The sequence below is a fragment of the Atractosteus spatula genome, chromosome 6 (assembly GCF_055471065.1).
Source record: "Atractosteus spatula isolate fAtrSpa1 chromosome 6, fAtrSpa1.hap1, whole genome shotgun sequence".
In the NCBI taxonomy this organism is placed as follows: Eukaryota; Metazoa; Chordata; class Actinopteri; order Semionotiformes; family Lepisosteidae; genus Atractosteus; species Atractosteus spatula.
In genome coordinates, this window is record NC_142711.1 from 32,018,457 (window position 1) to 32,042,560 (window position 24,104).

Consider the following 24,104-nt stretch of genomic DNA (forward strand, 5'->3'; position numbering starts at 1 on the left):
ATTAAGGTTATATTTTTTTACGAAAATCATTTGCGTTTCATACTTACTGTTGCATTTAATTATTCTATCCTATTTTATATTTTTTCTGTGTCATTTTTATAACACTAGAAGCGAAGTAAAACAACACATCAATAAACACATCGCAGTTAGAGGTTCAGTTGGACAGTCGGACTGTAAATATTGTGACACACGTTTGACACATTGGACTGAAAAAGGAAAATAGGAGCTTTCGACTACTCTTATTGATTGAAAGAGATGAAAGATAAAAACAAAAACGGATTCGTTAAAATGGTTAACTGAAAGAAATTCGTCTTTGTTTTCTCGGCAATACGGATATCAGAAAGATGTAGCTATTATAATAAAATATAATATTGATACTGTAGCTGTATGTTGTATTAGTATTCAAAATATTACAAAATTCACGTATAATGCGTCTAACAATGGAAATACTGCAAAGACGGAAGTAGCAATTATTTGGGTATGTAAACAATCAGGTTCTTAACGTACTTTACATTAAATACCTGATTTTATATTTTTATAGTACGAGTTAATTTTGATAATCATTCTAACATTGAATACAAAACGTTGAAGGAATTAACGGTTGAAAAAATAAACGATTTTATCTATTAGATTGTATCAGTTTTGGTGTTTTTTTCGTTATTAAAGGGAGTCACAGGTTTGAGGCGAGAATCTCGAGAAAGCTCAAAGGGCGTTTAGGATGATGTGCTCCTTTGAGTAACGTTTACTGAACGTCTAATTCATGTAGACCGACATATTCCATTTATTAATTCGAAATAAAATACCATACATAAGGAATCCCGTTTAGCAAACGTGTTCGGTTACGAATCAAGCAAATAACTGTTAAAGCAATATTGAGTTTAACTATCAGTTGGCACATTATACAGGGGATTCAGTATAAATAGTCCCAACAAAGATGAAGAATGAGAACATCTTAGGTTAAGAATTTTGAATTGCAAAACTACACTGTCGGACAACTTTTTCACCTTCTGCATTCAGGTATAGTCTGTCGTATTTGGCACAGATTTTTTCATTGTTTATTAACTTTTAAATGCATGAGCAATCCTTGGATTTTAATGATACAATATTTTATTTCCAACTTCTATCGTGATCTAGATTCCTGCCTTGGAAACACATGGGTGATGTTTGCTTTTTTATTTACCAAAACAACACATACAGTATGCAAAAACAAATGGCAGGTAATTGGGGGGCAGTGTTGTGGAGGAGTTCAGAAAGTTAAGGCAGGTGTGCCATTTGAAACATCACAGACAGGTACATACGCCGCTCCATATTACCATGTTTTGTCACAGTACTTGTATTTCTACAAATGCTCTACACATTTTGTGCATTATTATCAATATGCTATGTAAAGTAAATACTGTTGAAATACTGAGGCCTTTTATACTAGGAGATATCTACAAAGTGTTTTCATGGTTGTTAGCTTGAAAAGACCTATCATAAGATATTACTTAATTTTCAGTAATTTTCTTCTCAGCTGTGGTTTTATGACAGAGAGGTAGAGTTTTAATTTGTGTGTGGGGGGGTGACAACAATGTAAAAAAAAACATCTCCAGTAACTGCACAGTCTTCATCTTTATTTTTGCAGATGCAGTAGTTAGAAAACTGGGCAAACTGACTCTGAGGCTTTGAAGATGAGCAGGGACGTCCCCATTCATAGCTGGCCGGGCTCCTACTACATTAATAGCGAGAAACGCTGGGTCACTGGTACTCTGTCTCTGACCCGCTTATCTGTGAGGTTCACAGCCAGCAAGGGAGAGGAGACTGTCGCCAGCATCAAACTTTCTAATGTTGTAGAGATCAAGAAGGAGTCCTCCAGCTTTATTTTCAGTGCTCTTACCATTCTGGAAGAAGGAAACATAAAGCACTGGTTCAGCTCACTGCAGCCCAACCGGGCGGCTGTGTACAATGTGCTAGAGCATTTCTGGAGGGAGGAGCTGTTGTCGTCTGATGGTGCCACTGGAGCCACAGCCTCAGAACCACAAATGAGCAAGGGGAAGGAACTGATAGGCCTGGTATCTGGTAGTCAGAAGAGGCTGGAGGATACTGGGACAGTACTTCACCACCAGGGGGAGCAATTCGACAACATCATGCTGGGGTTGGACAAGATAGAGTCGGATTTAGACGTAGCAGACAAGTATGTAAAACAAGAGAATGCCTCTTTCTGCATGCACACTCGCACTGTGTGACACAGAACTTTTGTAAAAAACTGGATCATTATTTTATACATGAAGCGATATTTGGGATAAATATTTGTTGGTGAGGCATTGGGACTGGCACATACACTGGCTTTTAATGTAGGTTAGAGATTGGAAAATTATATGGAATGGAATGATCTTGGTAACAGAGCAGTCCTGATACTCTTAGTACAGATGTAATGAAGTTGTGTAAGTCCTACGGTTTTGGATGTAGATACTTACAAAATACTTGTTTCTAAATTTAAAAAGTCATGTGTCTAGAATATGGATCCTTCATTACAAAACATCAACACAGCAAGCTGTACTTGTAAGCGAGTATTTTTCTTCTTCTTCACTATTTATCTTTGTTATACCTATTAGGTTTGGAATAACCAGTTGTATGCATTTCATGTCTCAGCTTGTGAGTACAAACCGTGTAGCCACATGCAGGGTAGAATGAGGCAATGCAAGCCAAATTCTCAGGTTTGCCCACCTTCAAGTGATTTGTCTGTTAACATGATGCAGGCCGCACAGCCCTGTACTTCCCCTGTCATTCTATTGCTGAGAGTAGAGCAAGCCCTGGCCAGCTGATCCCACCCTACCCTCAGAAGTCATAGTCATAGTCAGCCAGTGGCATGATATAGGCTTGAACCTGTGGTTATAGAACTGATTTTATACTCTGATTATTGAACTCAAATGTCAGCAAAGGCCTGTCACTGGTTGAGCCATTCAGGAAGCTCCTGTAAGCTATTGCAGGAAGTTGTTGTTTACTGATTATATGTCAGATATTTTTAAAATGATGGATTTCATTTACTAGTCCTTCTGGCATTAGACACAAATACTGCAAAGTTCAAAATTCCTTTTCAGTAGTCTTTTAAAAAATTAAAATTACAGTAAAAAGACATATGCAAATAGAAGACATGTTTTTTCTGGAATCATACATAGAACTTGTAATACTATGATTTGAGTTATTTCTTTGTGAAGTTGCCTCTTGCTTTAATCTCAGTTACTTTAATCCATTAAATTAAACTTTGAAAATCTGCAGAAATTCAAAAGACTGGTAAAAATGTTTTATAACACCAATGAAGTGGAGTACAGTATTTCCCTTCTCTAAGTGACCCGAAAATAAATTGAGAGTGCACATTTTTGGTAGATTGGAAACACTTGTACACTCAAGATTTCCAGCTAAAAATAATAAATTTTATAGAGGATTCAGAGAATTCCCTTTACAAACATATTTATTATTTAAATGCCTCAGTATTATCATTCCTTAATAAAAAGGGGTTTGCCAGAAATCTTGAGTGCTTGACTGCTTTCAGTCTGCCATATTTTTTTTCTTCAGGTTTGTGCCTCAGACAAAACAGACTTTTCTGAAAGACTTTTGGATTAAAGAGCTAAGACTCTGGATTGCACACAGGTGCGTAGTTGTACCTCAGGAGCCCTCATTGCTTCGTTGCGACTAATCTCTTTTCCTGTGCCCCAATTCCTCAGGCTGCTTTCAGAACTGGAATCCCCACCTTGGTGGCCCTTTAGTAAATTGCCCTGGAGAAGCCATCAGGAAGCAAGATGCAAACAGAGAAGCAAATCCCAGAGCCCTGCATCTGCATCTACCACAAGAGGTCATGGAAAGCAGGGGGTGATAACTATCATTCCAGTGATTTATTCCAAAGGAGGTGACACCAACCTCAAGCCGGGCAAACTTACAGTGCAAGTGTCAGCTCTAGAGGTTTGTGATGGCGACTCCCGGCTGATGCACAGGTTCGAGAGGGAGGAGGTAGATGACATCCGAGTTCACAGCCCTTATGAACTAAGCATCCGGCAGCGCTTCATTGGCAAGCCAGACATCAGCTACAAACTCCTTTCGGCCAAAATGCCCGAAGCTCTGTCAGTGCTGGAGATGCAATACAAGAAAAAAATTGAGTTCATGCCGGACTATGCAGAATTTATGACAATGCCTCCAACGCCCACGTCTGATTCAGAAAACAGTATATGGAATGCAGGTGATTATTTGCATTTTTTTTCCATTAAAAAATAAATTTCCCAATTCAGATAAAGAAGCATGTGTAACAGAGCAGTTTATAATATCCTCGAGGCAAAAACCTTTTAAAAATGAAGCTGTAAAATGAAGAAAAACAAGTGCCCAAAGGATAATGTGTGACAAAGTTTCATGTACTTTGCAGAAACACAAAACATAATATTAAGCATAAAAACAAGGTTGTTAACTACATGTTAGTGCAACTACACATGCTTTGAAGATGGTGAAAAACTGACACACTTCAGTACAGTAATGTGTGAGAGAAAATAAAAGGAGAGGCTCTGCATTGTGTATTAAAGTAAAATAGCAGTTTACCTAGATCACATGAAGCAACATTTAGAAGCAACAACATTTATTAATTCTGGTTAATTCAACATTAATTAATTCATTTATTAATATTTTGTTCTTATACAGCATTATATGGAGTTAGTTTTGTAGGTAGTAAATATGTCCCTCTCTTTATAGTGTATGTTTAATCTGATGTTTATAGAACAGGTCAACATTTTAAAAGCAAAATTAATTTCAAAGTGTACACTTTACAAAACATAAAATGCTATCGTAGCATTTATCAACCCTACCCCCTCACTAGTCAATAGCTCACTATTGTATGCTGTTGTGTATGTTGTATGTTGCAATGGGCATGTTCAGGTTTGCCGAGAAATGCTGAATTGGATTTTTCCATTCCTGAAACCCCATCACTAGAATCCTAAGTGGTATGTGTTTCTGTGTTACTTTATTTTATTAACAGTCTTTCTGCTATTCTGTAGGTTAGGCTTAGGCTCATGACAAAGTCTGTGAAAATGTTGCACAATATTAAATTAAATTAAAAACTGCCTAAGAGGCAAGGGCTTTCCCAAACCCTGTCCTGAAAGGCTGCAGTCCTGTCGGTTTTCGTGACAGCACAAATCTTAATGATCTAATTGAACTGATTTTTAGCTTAATCAGAGCAATTTTACAGATTTCCCCAGTTCTTATAGCATTGCTTACTTGAAGAGATTTATAAAACCACCAGTAATGCTTCATTCCAGGACTGGAGTCAAGAACCACTGGTTTGCATGTTACTTATTCCACTGGGATAGACACTGGCACCTAGTAAGGTTAGCATAGTGACAACTGACAATATTTGCAAGCTCACTGCAGAGAGCTGTGTCTAAACAAGAAAGGGCAATTCCAAAACACAGGTAAAGTCTGACACATTTGCAGAATCCAGGATTTTATTTTTATTCCTCAGTTTAAGTGAAAATGATGACTTAACAGTACTCGTCATTTTAAAATTAAATCTCCATTGTCAGTTTCTGTACAGTATACTGTATGTGATGGTGCTTTGTGGTAGCAAACGTTTTTGTTGCAAAGGAACAAGTAATAGGTTTATTCCATGTTGGGAAAAAAAGAAGAAAGAAAACACAACGTTTCCGCCGTGGAGCCTTCTTCAGGTGTGAGGTGCTCACACATTGTGTTTCCTTTCTTCTCTTTTCAGCATGGAATAAACCTATTACTTGTTCCTTTGCAGCCTACGCATGCTGACGCAGTTACCCACCTGAACTATTTTTTTTTTATTTACAATTTCAGTCAACTATTTGAAAACTTGAGTTAGCTTTCTCTAAAGACATAAAAGGGAGGTTACAAATTAGAGGAGGTGATCTGGTCAACCTGGCACAAATATTTAGATTTTTGCATTTAAAAATGTTTATTTAGTTCAACACAGAATTTAAGAGGTTCAAGATACTGTTGTTGGAAAATATACTCTTAAGTGAGAAAGAAATGAAAGGCAGGACCTTACAGTACTGTGTATGTGATCACAGATACACCTGTCGTCTGCAAGTGCACCAGGTGATGGCACTGCAGAGCTACAGTATGTGAAATATAGATGTATAAAAACTAAAGTAAAATAAAGCTGCATAAAGTGTTATTCAGCTTTATCAAAGTCATGTTGTTGTTTATTTCCATGTGTAGTATTCTTTCATTAATTGAAAGTGTAGTGAACTTCAAGTGCATAAATAGTCTCACAGAAGTAAAGATTCTTGTATCTTTCCTATGTAATGAATGTTAAGTATCTTTTTACATTTCCTGTAGTGTTTCACAGAGTAATTTTATTGGGTGTGCAAGTATGCTGTGCAATCTGCCCCTTTGCTTCTCCAAATTCCTTAGCACACATGTTGCACCATTTTTAAATCAGTGGTGTATTTCGTGTTTTGTTCAGCTTGTGAATTTGGTTGTCAGCTTAAAATAGGTGCCTCTACCTTGGTGCATATAACGTGCTGTCAACTAGTGATTGTCAAGTTCAGAATTATACTGTAGCTGCATCACTCCGCGTGCTCTTTTAGGCTAATGTTTCACAGTACATCTAAACTGATCTAAACATCTAGATGCCAGTAGCCATATCACCCTGCAACCCACTGAAGTTAAGCAGGTGTGAGCCTGGTCAGTACCTGGATGGGAGACCTCCTGGGAAAAACTAAGGTTGCTGCTGGAAGAGGTGTTAGTGGGGAAAGCAGGGGGTACTTACCCTGCGGTCCTTGTGGGTCCTAATGCCCCAGTATAGTGATGGGAACACATACTGTAAACAGGTGCCATCCTTTGGATGAGATGTGAAACCGAGGTCCTAACTCTCTGTGGTCATTAAAAATCCCAGGGCGTTTCTAGAAAAAAGTAGGGGTGTAACCCCGGCGTCCTGGCCAAATTTCCCATTGTCCCTTACCAATCCTGGCCTCCTAATAATCCCCATCTCTGAATTGGCTTCATTACTCTGCTCTCCTACCCACTGATAGCTGATGTGTGGTGAGCGTTCTGGCGCACTATGGCTGCTGTCGCATCATCCAGGTGGATGCTGCACAGTGGTGGTGATGGAGCAGAGTCCCCATTACCTGTAAAGCGCTTTCAGTTTAATTAAACTATATAGGCTTGGTACCATAATTAAAATTTTTGAATACCAAAAGTAATGACAAAGTTTAATTAAACTATTCTGTAAAAAAGACTAAAACTAGAAATAGAAATAAAAATAAATTCCATATACATTATCAGTATTGTATCCAGATTGAATGACAGAAAATCATATTCAAAGCAGATAAAAAAGGCTTGGGCCAGAGAAACTGTAATTTACAGTTTCATGAATAGTCCATTGTTAGGATCTTATTTGCTAATTCAATTACCAATACCCATCTGAGAACTGTGGCCAAAGGAATTAACATTTTCAAAGATCAAACGTGCTTATAAGCCTGCATTTGCTCTCTGTTTTTTTTTAAATAATATTACTGAATATTAGTTGGTACTGAATTTCTTGTTATTCTTCTTACATGACTCTGTGCTACATTTACCAATGTGAAGGGAATTCTAAAAACAAATTGAAAAACTAATTCTAAAATCTTTTTCTCCTTAAGCCACTGGATTCATTGACCAAATAAGAATGAAGGAGCTCCCACCAGGTGAGCTGGTACAGTTGCAGGTTCAGGCCCAGCAGTCACCTGTCTCAGAGTCTGAAGCCCAGGAGCTCAAACAGGTAAAGGCAGTCTTTCTGAACCCCGGCCATAAATACAGTACTGTATATTTCCCCAGGAAATTTTTGACGTAACTGCTATGCCTCATTTGTGTCAGGAGGCAGTTGTTTCTTTTCTTGAATGGCACACTGCACGTAGGTCCTTTCTCTTTGTAAAATTGTTCAAAGGTGTATTCTACACAATTATAAATTACATTCAAAGGTAACGGACTTTAATTTAGTTCAGGTGAAGAAGGCTCCACAGCCGAAACATTGTGTTTTCTTTCTTCTCTTTTCACCATGGAATAAACCTATTACTTGTTCCTTTGCAGACTTTTACTTAGTCCTCTCTGGTGAAAAGTACTCACGACCAAAATCGGACACAGTGGATATCACAATAAATGATGTTATGCATTGGGTGCAGATTATTGTTTCTGAGAAGGCAATCAACAAAAGAGCACTTTATAAACAACAACAGCAATAATAGCTTGGTACAGTAAATTAAATTGCTGAGTTCTGAATAAACACTTTCTATTGAGAGAAATGGGTTCTCTGGTCCAGGGCAGACAGAGGGATCCCCTGTGCAGAACAGAGAGGAGTCTGGCACAGAGTAAGGTTCTGCTGTTCTGTTTTAAAGCTTTCTCGGTGTGTAGTGCTGTCATGGAAGGCAAGAATCCTGGAATTCTTAAGCCAGATTTCCTCCTGTCCTCCAAGTGTAGACAGCAGATACTTACTGGCTACAGCAGTGCTAATGTCTTCCATAACATATGTCAGTGTACCGCAGGTTGTTCTGGGGTCTCAAAAGTGAGCTGCTGCTTTAGGAAGCTTTTAAAAAAAATTTTGGACAAAATCCTTAGTATGAAAAAGAGAAGTAGTAGTCGCATATCTTCTACAATTGATCAGAATGCATTCTGACCCATTTTTTTATCTTATCCTGAAATGACAAACTCTTCTTTTTAAGCATTCTAGCATTACTATGGTGCTACTATATAGAGACTAGTCATAAACTTCTGTGCTGACAGTACAGCACAGCAAGTTTGGACTGTCCCTATTGACTAGTATCTGGTATTTCACTAAACTGTAAACAGATGTTGCATTAGGATGGAAAAGGTCTAATTTTTGCTGCAACAGCAGCAGTTTCTTAGGTGAGGGGGGAAATGAAAATGCTTTTGACATATTTTTTTCCAAGTCTCCTGGGTTATATATTTATTTCAGACAAAGAATTCCAATTTTAGTCAACTGTCTGCTGGCATCTTTGCTGATTTAAGAATCATCCCAGAGCAATTGGGCCAAGCTTTGATTAATAATGTTTTTGTGGATGGAAAATAAAATTTCAGAAAAATACATTGACTTAATTGTTGTTGAGTCCATCAGACTTCTGCAGACTAGCAAACCAAAAGTGGGCGTTACAGCCACAAACCCATATATCACAGAATTAAACTGCACAAGGCATCAAAAAGAGCTTTAATGAATATTCTGTTCTATTTTTAGAATATTAACATACTGTCTGCTGGTTGTTTGAATTAAAATGTTAAGTCCATTTACATAGATTGTCACTGTGTACATTTTGTTTCTATCTGTTTTGTTTCAATACAGGAAATTTAAAGCATATGAGAAAAGGTCTGAGTTTTTAATACAAATAGTTCTTTAAAACAGTTTCTACAATTGTACTAACAAGGTTTCTGTGTCTTACTGGTTTGCTATTATATAGGCTCGAGGAAAGAATATCAATTAAAATCATCATTTGATGCTATACTGTATATTTATTCATAGATGAACTGATAAATATGCTAGACAGTTATTAATGTCTTAATGCAATGCTCCACCTAATAGAATATTTTTCATGTTGATTTTTATACTTATTGGCATTATATATGCAGCAAAATCTATTAGCTCCTATACTTATTTGAAAGGTTTTTAACACCTCTCAGTGCGATGGGTTCAGTGTAGTGTAGTGTCTATTAATGAAATACCTTTGTAGGTTTGAAGCACATATTTCTGAAATATGGACACCAGTGGTGTTCATAGTAAAATTTAAAATCTTACTTTTAAGACTCCAAACAGGATAGCACCTAATTGCATCTGTGAGGGTCCTTCACCAAATACAGGTATCTCAAAGTGGAGCCTTCATGTCTTTACTCTGGGTCTATATCTAAACGCCGTGGTTTCAGAAGCAGAGTTTTTTTTTGTTGAATGACTTTCCAAAGGTGATAAGGTAGCGTGACACTGTTAGAACATTGAAATTTAACTGAAAAAATACTTTTTTACTAGCCATATTCAGAAGCACCTCAGCTAGATCCTATGACTGAGGTGCAGGTAAAGATGGAGTTCTGTGTTTCTACCACATTTTCTGCAGGTGCAGCAAATTTAAATTTAGTTACTGAATGTAGAGTAGGTAACTAAATTAAATGTAAATTTATGAGGTCTATACAAGTTTTATTTAGTTACACTAGGGTACATGCAAGATCAGACAGAATTCCAATTCCCTAATAATTCAATTATTAAGTAAACCTCTTAGACTCATGCACATATGCATAGCAATTGTACAGTAACTATCAAAAGTAACTGATTGCAAAAGTATTCACACCCTTTGCTATGACTCACCTAAATAGGCTGTATTGCAACCAATTGTCCTTAGAAGTTGCTTGATTCATTGAATGGGGTCCACCTGTTCAATTAATGTGTTTCACTTGAGTGCAGGTTAAATACACCTCTCTGTGGGAGTTTCTAATGTTGATTAGTACAATTCCTAAGAAAAAGTACATAACGAAGATAAGGGAACATTCAAAGCAACTCCAAGAGGTTATGGAAAAGCACCATTCAGGAGAAGGGTATGTTATGCTGTGGTCCCTGAGGTTAAAGGGCCATGGCAATTGACAATCCAAGATCCAAGATCCATGGTCCACAGAGGATCCTTATGAGCCTTTGGGAAGGCTTCCTAGGACCAAGGCTTTAATGAGAGATGATGAAGTAATTATGCATGCTGATTGCAATGAAGCTGTCTGAATAATAACTGAGCAGGAATGAGGATACCTTGACATAGCAGAGAAGCTGGCTTGAGTGAAGCTGTCTTAATAATGCTAAGGCTGCCAGTGGACCAAGACTGTCTTGAAACGGCAGCGGAGAAGCCTGGGGTACCTTTTGAGGTGAAAAAGAAAAAGGGTTTAAGAATGACGAGTCAAGAAAAAAGTAGTGAGGGCAGAATGACCACTCTGATTCAGTGCTTGCGGTTCAAGGGAAAAACTGGGTGTTTGTCAGGTGAGTGTTTCAGTACTGAGAAGCTTAGCACAGAGGGTTTAGATCAATGTCGGGGCACTGAATAAACAGGGGAAAAAGCCTTAAGTAGTCTGCTGGAGGGTCCACCCGATTGAAAAATTAGTGGCCTTTAGGAGCTGCGTCCTGAGTGAGTTTGCGTGGGGTGGAAGCAGGCTGAGAGCCCGTGTGAATGTGCTGGTTGAATGGGGAAACATCAGGATGTAAGCCATTCCCAGCCCGGGTGTAACAGGATATAAGAATCTGTTATTATAAGAATATAAGAAAATTTCCAAGACATTCAATATCCTTCAAAGCACAGTAAAGTACATCATAAAGAACTGTGAATTTATGCAGATCAGGGCATCCTCATAAACTGAGGATTTGAGCGACAGGTGCACTAGCCAGGGTGGCCACCAAGAGGCCTGTGACAACCCTTAAGACAAATTTAGACAAATTCTAAATCTCGGATGAGATCAGTGAAACCGTGCATATGACAATAATTCCCCAGGTGCTTTACAAATCTGGATTTCATGGGAGAGTGGCAAAACAAAAGCCATTGTTGAGAAACACATCAGATCTTGATTTCAGTTTGCCAGAAGGGAGACTGTGAGACAGAGCAGACAAAGATTCTATGGTCTAATGAGACCATATGAGGATGCTTTGCTTCATCAGGGCTTTGTGAAGATAGATTGCAAAATGGATGCAGCAAAGTACAGAGAAATCCTGGAGGAAAACCCACTGCACTCTGCAAGAGACCTAGGACTTGGAGAAGATTCATCTTCCAGCAACATATAGCTAAAGCCACATTGAAGTGTCTTAAAAAATAAAAAGTCAGTGTTCACAAGTACTCCCATCATCAATGGGTCCCATCCAACTTCAGGATGCTTGAGAAATTTTGCAAAGAATAGGCAAATATTGCAGGGTCCAGAAGTGCAAAGCTGGTAGAAACTTATTCAAGTAGACTCCTAGCAATAATTTCTGCAACAGGTGTCTCTACCAAAAATTGTCTCAAGAGGAGTGAATACTTATGCAATCTGTTATTTTCTGTTTTATACGTATCTATAATTTATTTAGGAGGATCTTCTGTATAGAATTTTGTTTTCACATTCACATTATAAAGTGTTTTGATCAGCAACAAAAAAATGCAGTTAAATACATTATGATTCCATATTATAACACAATAAAATGTGAAAAAGTCAAAAGTGGGTGAATACATTTGATAGCTACTGTAATGATGTGTCTCTAGGATTTTATTCATCCCTTATTACTGTGCTGCCTTCTGTCTTTTCACACTTTCAAAACCTTTATGCATGAGAAAAAGATAAATGCTTGATTAGATTAAGTTATTCTTTATTTATCACCCTCTCCCAAATTGTATTTCTCTAACATGCACACAGATCATTAACAAATGCATCATATATCAAAAATATATTACAAAATTAGGAAAACCAGAAACAGTAATGGAAAGCAATGAAAAACAAAGAGGATTACTGTTTTATTTACCTTAATTAATTAGCCAATTATTAATTAAAACATAAGAGTTGTCATCCTTTATACATTCTGGAGTATAATAATTTTCAGTTGTTATGGTTCAAAAAACAGTTGCTACACACACAAAATCATACAGCTGTTTTTTATTTTTTTTAAAACTTTATCATTAATAAACAAACCAAAAAAAAAAGTCTGACTGTTGTTTGACAGTTTATTATATCTTGAAATAATGAAGACAATCAAAATCATAATTGGCAACAGAAATTAACAGAAATGTGGCTTAATTCTGTTGTTTTGGAGCAGAGAGTAAGGTAGTCAAGTATACTACAGTATATGCCCAAACTACATTCCCATCTTTTTCCTCACAATATACTGTACATAGTTAACACATTATTAACAATACTAAATTCACTTTTACAATGAAGATATGATTTATTTGCTTATATTCTAGCGTGCTTTTAACATAATTTATGAGAATAAGTATTGACGTTGTGTTACCAATTGTATAGCTTTAATTGGTAACAGGCTGTTAGCACATTTAAAAAAATAATATTTAGAGCTGACATGTTGAATTCATAAATACTTTACATGCAAGTTTGTAGGCAGATTACAGTGTTTACTTGTATTATGACAATTCAAAATATTGAACTGTAGAATTAAAATTTCAGTTTAAAAACGGGGACATTGAAATCAATGTGCATCCTGATCAGAAGATAACCATATTTAAAATATTTCCTGAGGGCTAGACCTGACCTTTGACTTATTGAATTATTTACTAATTATGATAATTTTGGCCTACCGGTTTTAATACTCCTGTTTTCTTTCTATAGTTCAGATTTTAATCTAACTTCTTCTGTTTTGGCCAAAATAAACACTACTTAGATTTTGATGACAAACAAAAAAAACATATTTAAAATGATCCTAAAGAAAAACAGATCATAATCATAACAGCAACAGATGCAATCCCTTAACAATTTGATAGATTATTGTTTTACATCTAAGATGTAATCTTAATAAATGTTAAAGTCATGGTCCCCAAAAGGTATATGTTTGCAAATAATTCCCTCTTTTAATTTCCTTTTAGCTCTGTGTGTCACTGTGACTAGTGGCCATGCTCTCACTGCTGTGTGTGGCATGCAGTAATAACGATTCATCCATAGTGGGTAGAGGGAATGATCCTCTCATTCTAACCCATGAGAGAATGGTGAATCAGCACGATGGGCTGATTCAGCTTTGGCAAATGGGGGTCTCACTTCTCCAGTAGCACCAAATAAATTGTGATGTGCAAGTGTGCACATCCTGATCCTGTCTCTAGTTCTGTTCATTTACCTTACTTCTGCAGTGAACCTGTGTCATAGTAAGGTGGTTTTGACATACGGTGGCTAAAATTATTCACCCCCTTTAGCATTTTTCATATTTTAATTTTCTTACATCATGGAAACAAAATGAATTTATTTGGGAATTCTTGCCACTAATCACCACAAAATACTCTGTAATGTCAAATAAAGAGTTACAGTCCTCAATGGCTAAGATGGGAGTAGTTGTCCATTGGAAGACAATAGCCTGGCACTTCATAAATCTGTGTTCTGTGGGAGGGTGGCAAAAAAAAACATTGTTGAAAAAAACTCTCATGAAATCTCACCTAGAGTTTCCCAGAAAGCATGTAGGACCCCCTCAAACCAAGTGGAGGAAGATTCTCTTGTCTGATTAAACCAAGATTGAACATTTTGGCCTCAATACTAGGCGCTATGTTTGGCACAAGACTAACACTGCACATCATCAAGAACACCATCCCTACCGTGAAACAAGGTGGTGGGAGCATAATGTTATGGGGATGCTTCTCTGCTTCAAGGACTGACAAAACATGTCAAAATAAAGTGCAAAATGGATGGAGCAAGATACTGTATACTGTAGACAGGAAAACCTGCTACAGTCTGCAAGAGTCCAAGGACTTGGGAGGAGATTTATATTTCAGCTATAGCTATAGCTATAATAGCTTTATTATGATATTTAAGTTGTTGCCTACACGCATGCCTAATTAATATTGTAGTGTCAGGTTATGAAGACTCAGAAATAAATACTGGTGTGCAGAGAACAAACTTTTAATGCCTTCTTCAAGTACAAGCTGAGATAATCCTGAAGCAAACTATTGAACTCCGGTTAACAACAAAAAAAATGAACCAGGACCGGATATTTCCACGTTACCTCAAAGAAACTATGGAGAAACCTGAGAGTAGAGATAAACCGAACTATAGGAAGATCTGAGATTAGAGAGAGAAACTTAACTACAGGAACATCTGAGATCAGAGTTTGAAATTAAACTGTGGAAAGGCTTAAGATTGGAGGAGGAACTTGAACAGAACAATAGATCCTGCTAAGATTAATGCATTTTTTTCAGTTTGACCTTTTATCTGCAGTCTTTGAAGAGGTCTTTGACCTTAATAATAATGATTCATGATACTGCTGAATGTTGTCTGTGTACTTACCTACTTTTATATCCCAGGGAAGCAGGAAGGTTGTAGAAGTTTTATTCGAAATTGATAATTAGAGGTGTGAATAAATGTGACCCTCTTGTTTTCTGAGATTCAGTTATTTATTATAACAAATATGACTTTACTCTTTGCAGTGTTATCATGATTACAGGGTATCTTAATTAGAATTTTTTAAGTGAGACACATTATTCATTCTGCTTTATTATGTTTTTTTTGTTTCCTGTTTCATTGGGGTATTAAGAATTCTGGAGGACACTGTACAACCCTTATATATACAGTACAGTTTGTGTGTTTTTCATTTGAAAATTTTTCTAAATGTTGTTTTCTTGTTTTTTAAGTAAGAAAGTTTACCTTTACCTCAGATATTTTTCTCTTGCACTTAATTTAATTTTTCAGCCTTTATGTATGTTTTGGTCGCTAACAGGGAAAGGTCAGCTAAAATGATGCAGGATTTTAAGTATCATATTAGGAAAGCGCAAAGAAGGTTTCACTGGTCACAGTGTTTTGATTTATGTTTTTCTTTTGGCTCGCTGTGATTTATGAGAAACAGATGACAATACAGGCTATTGCAACTGAGGTACTGCCATGAATGAAATATTAATTGTGGTGCTGAAATGCCACTGGCAATATGGGATTTTATTTCAGTCATGTTGAATAAGGAAATCAGCAATGCTGATAAAAATATATAATATGTAGATTCCAGGATAGACAGAGTTTTAAGATCATGTTTCATTTTTTTTCTAAACTGCAACCTTAAGTTTAGTTAACCTAGTGGTCAGCTGATCTGTGTTAAATTAGCAGCCGTTTGCTCAGTGCCGTCTGGCAAAGTTCCTGTGGTCTGTAGCTATGCCCATGTCTACTGGCTGGTGAAGACTGACATAATGTCATTGGGTGTGTGTATGTGTCAGGATATCATAATATTTAGTTTAGTAACTGTGGTCGCGCTGGTGGGATTTGGGGTGAGTGTTTATTAGATTTGGCTTGGCATATCACTGGTTTGTTTAAGTTGTTCCTAACTGTATCATATTCTGATTTTTAACGCTTGAAATCTTTTGAGATACAGATAAGAGTTGGATAGATCAATGGAAGATTGGATTTGATGGATACCATCATATCCTTTTGTAAGGACAACCTTCGCACACACAGTAAATCATGTTGTAATGGGCCTACATGGCTGTTGATGCTTATTTATGCTAAAAAAGTGGGCTCTGGCAAAATATGATCAGCCTTTCAGTTTGTTTCAAACATACAAAGATACTAAGTGCTGTTGCAGCTCTTTCAATTTAATGTGATACAAGGTACTGAGCTGTTGTTGCAGTGTCTGGTCATCAGCTGTTCAATAGAAATAAAAAATACCAAAGAACAAACCAAAACATAGAAGATCTGTTATTAATGTAACAAGAAGGGACAAAAATCAACGAATAAAAGAATCGACAGAGATCTTAAACATCATGGAAACAGTGGGATGCTTAAAATAGCGATGTGCTGGACACTTTACAAAAAGTAGTAATGGATTAAAGCAGCTAAAACTGATTTCAAGAGGCATAAATGTCAGAAGATCACATAGAAAAGGAGATCAGATGTTTTCCTGGAGTAACCTGTTGAAAAGCAGAGATAAATCTTGAAGGGGCCATTATGCAGCTGATGATGATGACAAATATCATGTGAAACAATATACTTTTTTATAAATATAATTTACAGTTATAAAATTGAATCTTAAATAAATCACAGCTGAAGTTGTATTCTTATCAATTATGCAAATCACTATTTCAGGTATTTCAAGATTTGTGCGTATAGAAAATATATATTCTTGGGTTTTTAGATTATAGTTCAAGATATTCACAACAAATAAAAATCTTTTTTTTTGCTTAATTGTTTTCTAAAGTTTTCTTATGTAGACACCTTTACTTGTCATGTTCAGTGTGGCACACTATAGCTTCTATTCCTCTATCTAGTGAGGCTTCATAAGTAGAATAATATAGTATATATACAGTATAATGTGAGAATTCAGTGAAATACTTTCCTTAAAATGTCCCCTAAAACCATTCTCAGATTTCTTTTTTCAAATTTTTAGTATTTGTAAATTGTTTCTTTTTATGTGTGGTTTTATGGAGTATTAAGAATAGTGGTATGTGCAGCTGTATGGCAGTATATACGTAATAATTATTGAAATTTATGAACAAGGAAGAATTCTTTTTATAAATAAACTTATTATATATTTAAGGTCATTCTACACCTTTTACAACTGACTTGACTGCTGAATTCCCATGACCACAATGGCAGAATGCAAAGAAAATAGATTTTCACATTTAATGGATGCTGTTGTGGCCACATTTTTTAATTTTTAAAAACAAAACCTGTAAACCAATTTTCCTAGCCTGAAATGCCTGGGAACTGGAACTGTGAGCAAGAGGCCATTGAAAGGTACCAGCTAGATTTTTTTTCCCCCCAGACAGAAAACAACATTCTGATAAGACAGACAGGCAGATTAATGGTTAGATTAATGTTAGCTATTGCAAGGTCCTGCATGTGTCTTTATTATTTCTCGCACAAGTGCATAGGGCACACGAAATGAACTGCAGGACAAATATGTGCACCTCAGTCTTTTAATCAAGTCAGCCATTCTTTTAGCAAGACCACATTTCAAACGGCATTCAAATATTAATCAAGTACTGGCAAACACCCCTGCTGTCAGCAGGCAATTGTGCAATTGTCAGCCAATCTGTGTTATTAATTACTGTTTTTAATCACACTTCCACCAGTTAACTAACTTTATCTGCCGTCAGAGTCGGGTTTGTGCTTCTGCTTGGATGACCTTCTGGTGCACACAGGGACAGCTGGCAGTATAGAATTGAGCCCATTTCTGTAAACCGAAAATTTTGTAATATTCAAGAGAAAGGGGGTAGGGTGGTGAATCAGTATTGTACAAAACTAATATAATAAATAATGATGTTTCAAAACTAGTAGCAAGTAAGATATAAAGTTTATCTAACATCCTCAAATGGTGAGAAAATAATAATAATAATTGCTTACACTTATATAGCGCTTTTCTGGACACTCCACTCAAAGCACTTTACAGGTAATGGGGACTCCCCTCCACCACCACCAATGTGCAGCATCCACCTGGATGATGCGATGGCAGCCATAGTGCGCCAGAACGCTCATCACACATCAGCTATCAGTGGGGAGGAAAGCAGAGTAATGAAGCCAATTCATAGATGGGGATTATTAGGAGGCCATGATTGGTAAGGCCCAATGGGAAATTGGGCCAGGACGCTGGGGTTACACCCTACTCTTTTCGAGAGATGCCCTGGGACCGCAGAGAGTCAGGAACTTGGTTTTACATCTCATCCAAAGGAAGGCACCTGTTTACAGTATAATGTCTCCATCACTATACTGAGGCAGTAGAACCCACATGGACCGCAGGGTGAGTGCCCCCTGCTGGCCCCACTAACACCTCTTCCAGCAGCAACCTTAGTTTTTCCCAGGAGGTCTCCTATCCAGGTACTGACCAGACTCACACCTGCTTAGCTTCAGTGGGTTGCCAGTTGTGAGTTGCAGAGTGATATGGCTGCTGGCTTATATAATAATAGCTGTTTTTGTTTTGTGTAATTGTCCACATCTCTTGTCCATTTTACATTTGTTTTTGTTGTTGTCAGAATATCTTTATACATTAATACATGGCTATTGCATTTATAATGATTGTTCAGAGTCATAATTTATATATCAAAGACAAAAAATGTAACAGTAAATGTAATGTTTATTGTCCTTTTTCCTCAATTGTGTTTTCAATAATTGTTCTGGAGTGAAAACCACAAACATGGAAATTTAATTATTTGCTTAATAGAAATGTGTAAAAGAGCACCTGTCCATATATGAAGTACTTCAGTTTTTGATTAACATTCATAGTTATTCTTGTTATGAAGTTATACCATGTATTTTTACTTGATCCTTTATGTAACCAAATAAGTCAACTGGGGACAAATTCTCATTTACAGTGACATAAAAGTAAATTAAAGAGAAAACAATTCTTGATTACATACTGGACATGTGCATATAACCTTTTCTAATTATAAAATAAATGAGTTCCATGTTTATGTGATTGTGTAATTTTCAGATGCTGATGAAATTAAAGAATCTAGCCTTGGAAGCTGAGATGGAGCTGGAACGACAGGATGAGGCACTAGATGCAATCACTTCTTCCACCGACCAGGCAACAACTCACATTGAAAAACACACCCGCCGTATGAAGAAGCTGATGTAGATGCAAAACAATAGCAAACACACTGCCCATTACGAAAAGGACAAGCACTCACAAGTCTGAGAAACAGCAGGATTATTCTTGAAGTAACATTGCTGCTGTGCTTTTAACTGACGATGCAGGGCACAGAGTGAAGCTGTCGGAGAATTCCTAACTGTACAGTTCTAGATGTCTGTTTTTCGGGTGTAGCACATCAGACTTTTTCACTGTTTTGATCTGCTGTGCACAACAAGAGCAGTAGTGAAATGCCATAAAATAGAATCTCTTAAATTGTTATTGTTATTTTGTTCTGAGTATAATTATCTTTACCAGAAATATATTGTTCATCGAATACTGTACACAGCCACTAACACTAACTCAGTGATAGAGTTACATTTGGTTTAAATATTATTTGTCACATGTTCCTAGATGAAGGGTAATGGGTATTTATGCATTGCATATAATACGTGGTAATGTGTATTTATTAAAACTCAAGCATAGACATTATCAATATACTGCATACACTTGGCTGTACTGAACTCCACACTTTTACCTGTTACTGTATGTAGCAGCTTACTGGTGTTTGCCTTGAGTCCTATAAGCTGTAGACAGTCACAAGACAATCCAAGACTATTATTTTTAATGAAATACTTTTGCACAGTTACCCTGAGCAATAACAATAGATATGTACTGTAGCTGCACTGCCTGTCTTTAACATTAGTCTTGTCCTTTAGCAGGGGATTTTTACAGGTTATATTTCTGTTAGTGATTGTTTTTATGCTAAAACATTGTAATTAGAGTACTGTATCTCAGAGCATGTCATGCATGAAGCCTACTGTAGCAGATATTTCCAGGAAGCATGTTTGTTATGCGTGTTAAAAGGTCATAAATGTAATTAAACTATTTTGTATGATATTCTTATTGTCAATCATATTGCTTTGAGCATTAGTCACTTTTAATAATTCACCCATAGTCAACTAATTATAAATTCTATATTACACTTGAGCTGAATGAAAAGAAGTGAATACTTTCATTACAGAAATGAATGGTTTGACATCAATTTTTAATAATAATATTCAATATAAGAGTGATATTCAGTTTTCGTACTTGAAGTGGATTTTGCTTTTTGATCTTTGAAACTGTCATGTCACACATGGATGTATTAAATGTTGATGTTTGAAGTATGGCTTCATAAACCAAAGGATTTATTTGCAAGCTATTGTAGTTACAGTCATGTACTAAGGGCATATAGTGAATCAATAACAAACTCCCATCAGTCTGTTCTTGCTTGGACAAACTGTAAATTAGTTCATAAGGATATTTACGGAAAAAAATAGGAATTTTGAAAGTGCATGTGCAGGGAATTTGCTGATATAACGTAGATTATTAAACTTTTTCAAGGTTCTGTGAATCTTGCTTCAATCTTGCTTCAATATCCTTTAAAAGCAAATGTATGAACACATTTGAATGCTGATAGCACTGTTTTCTTTTCTTTTAGGGAGCAATCTGACTAAAAGGCAATCAGTTGTAACTACACAGATGGTAGTTTCACATTAGTGGCTTTTCAGCAAAGCATATACCTGTACACCAAATGTCGGAACCTGTGGTTCCTGTTGTACTGAGCAGGATTGCTCTTGCAACAATACATCAGTTGGAAAAAGTAACCTGTCAATAACCAGTGATAACAGTCCAGTGACAGTCTTGTCACTAAATACAAATTTACAAATGTTTAGGAAAGTAATGCTTTTCATCTCCAGTAATGTAATTACCTTCTTAGGCCCTTTAAGTCACAGTACTTACATATTGTATACGCCAATTTTGAAATGTTCCTATTGGATCAAGTCTGTAAGGATTCTGAACTTGGCTAATTGAATTTAAGTACATTGTGGAACAGTCTTATCATGCTCATATGTTTATATTTCCAAAATGCTGATTACTAATTTGCACTAAAAACCCCGATATAAATTATGGTCCTTTCTTTCACTTTTATGGCTGTTATTAAATGCAAAGTGGTTTTTGGCAAAGTTTGCTGTCTATATTGTGTAATGTCACAAAGACGTTTTGAAAATAGTGTACATTGCTTAGTTTACATTGACGCACATAAAGAATTCATTATCTGTTATAATACATACCATACATATTATATATATAGCGGTTAGAGCAATATATTTTTTAATTTACTGGAAAACAATGGTCCAAGTTGACTAAAATCTAGGAATAATATATAGTTTTAATGATCCCAGGAAAACAAAAAAACTAAAAAGGCAACCAGTGCCACTTATCATGCATGATTACTAGCCGGATTTACCACTAATCCAGATATTTACTATATGTGGAAGGACTTTATTCATGGTTTAGAAATTAAAGAGCTGTGCCTTAACTGTGAAAAAAGGCAAACCATAATAAATGTCAGATAACTCCTTCCCAGGCAAGCTGGATTTGTGTCTTAGCAGAGTTGCTTGGTTACTGACTTTGTTTCTTAAAAAGGCAGCAGTTTACCTGCTTTCACATGTGAACCACATAATGTTTGTATTAAGGATTTTTGAGGAAATTGTTAAGAGTTCAAGTACATTACTTCACTAAATCAAAAACAAATGTAAGTGGTTAGTTATTATGACTAGCACTGATGTGATATGTAATATTTCATTTTCCTCACTGTCTCATAACATATTTTTGAGAAATAGCTGTGAGGATTATTGTCATAATCTTAGCATTTATTTAAAAAAAAACACATTTACAGAATTGCCTTGCGTGCAGCTTTGTCGATATGTGAAATGTCTTCTTTTTTATTTAGTGTGCTGATATGGAGTATGAATGTCCAGTGTGATGCAGGGAGAAGGGAGAAATGGGAAAGGTATTGAAAATGAAAGTGCAGCAACATTCATTTTTCTCTTAAAATAAAAAGGCAGATCTGAGTTTGCTTCTTTTTACATTTGAGCCAGATTCCACGAATTGAAATTAAGCAGACATTACACATTTAATATTGTTTTCCAAATTTATAGAAATATAGTATTAATGTGTTAAAAATATGTATGAAATCTGTATGTTCATACTGTATTTGCTGCTGTGGGGTCCTGTATTCAGTTCCTGACTGGGGCACATTCTGTGTGAAGTTTGCATGTTCTCCCTCATTCATGTGTTCTTTCACTAAGGGCACTGGCTTTCTCCCACTTTCCAAGGCCACATTGATCACAAAAATCAGTAGCTCTAAGTTGTCCCTGCATGTGTGTGCGGGCTCTGTGATGGAGTGTTGTCCACCTCACAGTGTAGTCCTATCTTGTGTACTTCCAGAACAGGCTTTGAGTTGCTACTTCCACCCTTCCCAGAAATAGCTGACGTTTTGATAAGGGATGACATGCTTAAAGACTTATTTTGAACACAATATTTTAGTGCATTACAATAAAATTAATTCTCACAAAAAGGAGCCATACAAGTGGGTTGTGCTGGTAATGTGCCACCCTTGTAGTTTTCATACTTGGGAGGGAAATGATGTAGAAAAACATGCACTTCAAGGACACTCAGACAGGCTCTTGAAGAAAGTCTTTTCAAATTCTGCGACTACAGGAAGAATGATTTGTGAAACCGCAGCAGACTACAAGGATCTTAGTAATCCCACAAAGTCTTTTTTAATAATGTTGTATGAGTTAAAGGAAAATAATAAATTTCCTTTACATGTACTTTGAAGCCATGAATACATTTTCCTTCAGAAGCATTAAAACAAATGTGTAATTTCAGTAGTGTATCAAGGAAAATGTTTTATTTATAATATTTGCAGTGTTGTCATATTCTTTGGATGTACAGTAAGTGTCCTTTTTAAAGATTTATTTCCTTAAATGTATTCATTGATCCTTTATCTCAAATTCTTATAAAGATGTGTTTTTTAGTATTAAATCCATAATAAAATACCTACATTTTAATATGTAATAGTTGAATGCAAATGAAGATCTTTTATTTTGACGGCATTCTGTAGTTAATATCTGTGAGTACTCCCATATGATGTAGATTTTTGGCTTGCGATAGTCATTTATAAACCTGTATTCCCACTTGCCTTTCCTGGAAGGAGAAATGCGATGACGATAACATCTTAGACATAAACAGTCTCAGCACAAATGATGTTTGACACAACGAAAATGGAAGTTTTTATCAGTGTCATATTTTCAATGAGAGAATTGCTTGGGGGTATGTATTTGACTATGGGAGAACAGCTCTGTTTGGTTGCATGATTTACATCTGTCTATATCTTACTTTTCCCCTGCAGGGCTATAGAGGCCTTGTATTTCACTGTTTTGTTAATCTGTCTGTATCTTATTTTTTATGAAAATTTTTTATTGTAATTCCTTTTTTCCTGTTAGTCCCATCGTCACCACCTGATCCTCCCTGTGATGAATTTTCTTTTATATGAAAACAGAGGAAAAAGTAAACCACCATATTACATACCTACAGCATAATGGAACAGCATTTTTATCTGTTTAAAAACAGGAGAGAATATATTCCAGACCATTTTTTCTATTCTATACACTGTATACACTGCCTCAATGATGAGAATCTGTGTTCTGTCAAAATCTGTGGCCCTTTTCATTTGAACATTGATGGTAGGCTCAGGAGTTAAAGTAAAACTTGATCCTACTATATAGTACAGAGGAATATGTCCAATACCAAATGCAATGCTAGAGTTGTTCTAATTATATTGTGCTGCACTTTAAATACAGTTCATGCTGTGCCTGTTGTCCCCTATTGTGATACGTATGTATATTAATTTTAATATGCCCTTTAAAAATGATATAATGATGGTGATGTGGCTTTAAATAAACACTACTCTGAAGTGACTTTCTTGCTGTTGCTTACTGTTTTATTTGAGGAAAGAATATTAGCCTTTGTGCAGTTCTAGACATGACAAACTAAACTA

At 36.2% G+C, this 24,104-nt stretch overlaps 1 protein-coding gene across 2 annotated transcripts; it reads left to right on the forward strand.

The window, feature by feature from the left end:
* The first annotated feature begins 435 nt into the window (after positions 1-435).
* snap47 (synaptosome associated protein 47) lies at positions 436-21,461 on the forward strand. 2 transcript variants are annotated; one of them, XM_088918064.1, is made up of 5 exons: positions 436-478; positions 1,625-2,173; positions 3,705-4,213; positions 7,626-7,744; positions 19,076-19,338. In XM_088918064.1, exons 2-5 carry the CDS (start codon positions 1,671-1,673, stop codon positions 19,220-19,222), a joined length of 1,278 nt encoding a protein of 425 aa, XP_088774190.1. In that variant the 5' UTR covers positions 436-478; positions 1,625-1,670; the 3' UTR covers positions 19,223-19,338. The 2 variants fall into 2 exon arrangements, with proteins under 2 accessions (XP_088774190.1, XP_088774189.1); XM_088918063.1 differs by lacking the exon at positions 436-478 and adding an exon at positions 752-1,017 and having other exon boundaries at positions 19,076-21,461.
* The last annotated feature ends 2,643 nt before the right edge of the window (positions 21,462-24,104 follow it).

Excerpts from the sequence above, each read along its gene's own strand:
- snap47 (XM_088918064.1), top strand. The coding sequence starts at position 1,671 with ATGAGCAGGGACGTCCCCATTCATAGCTGGCCGGGCTCCTACTACATT. Across the intron at positions 2,174-3,704 it reads GATTTAGACGTAGCAGACAA|GCTGCTTTCAGAACTGGAAT; the intron begins GTATGTAAAACA and ends CCAATTCCTCAG. Across the intron at positions 7,745-19,075 it reads AAGCCCAGGAGCTCAAACAG|ATGCTGATGAAATTAAAGAA; the intron begins GTAAAGGCAGTC and ends TGTAATTTTCAG.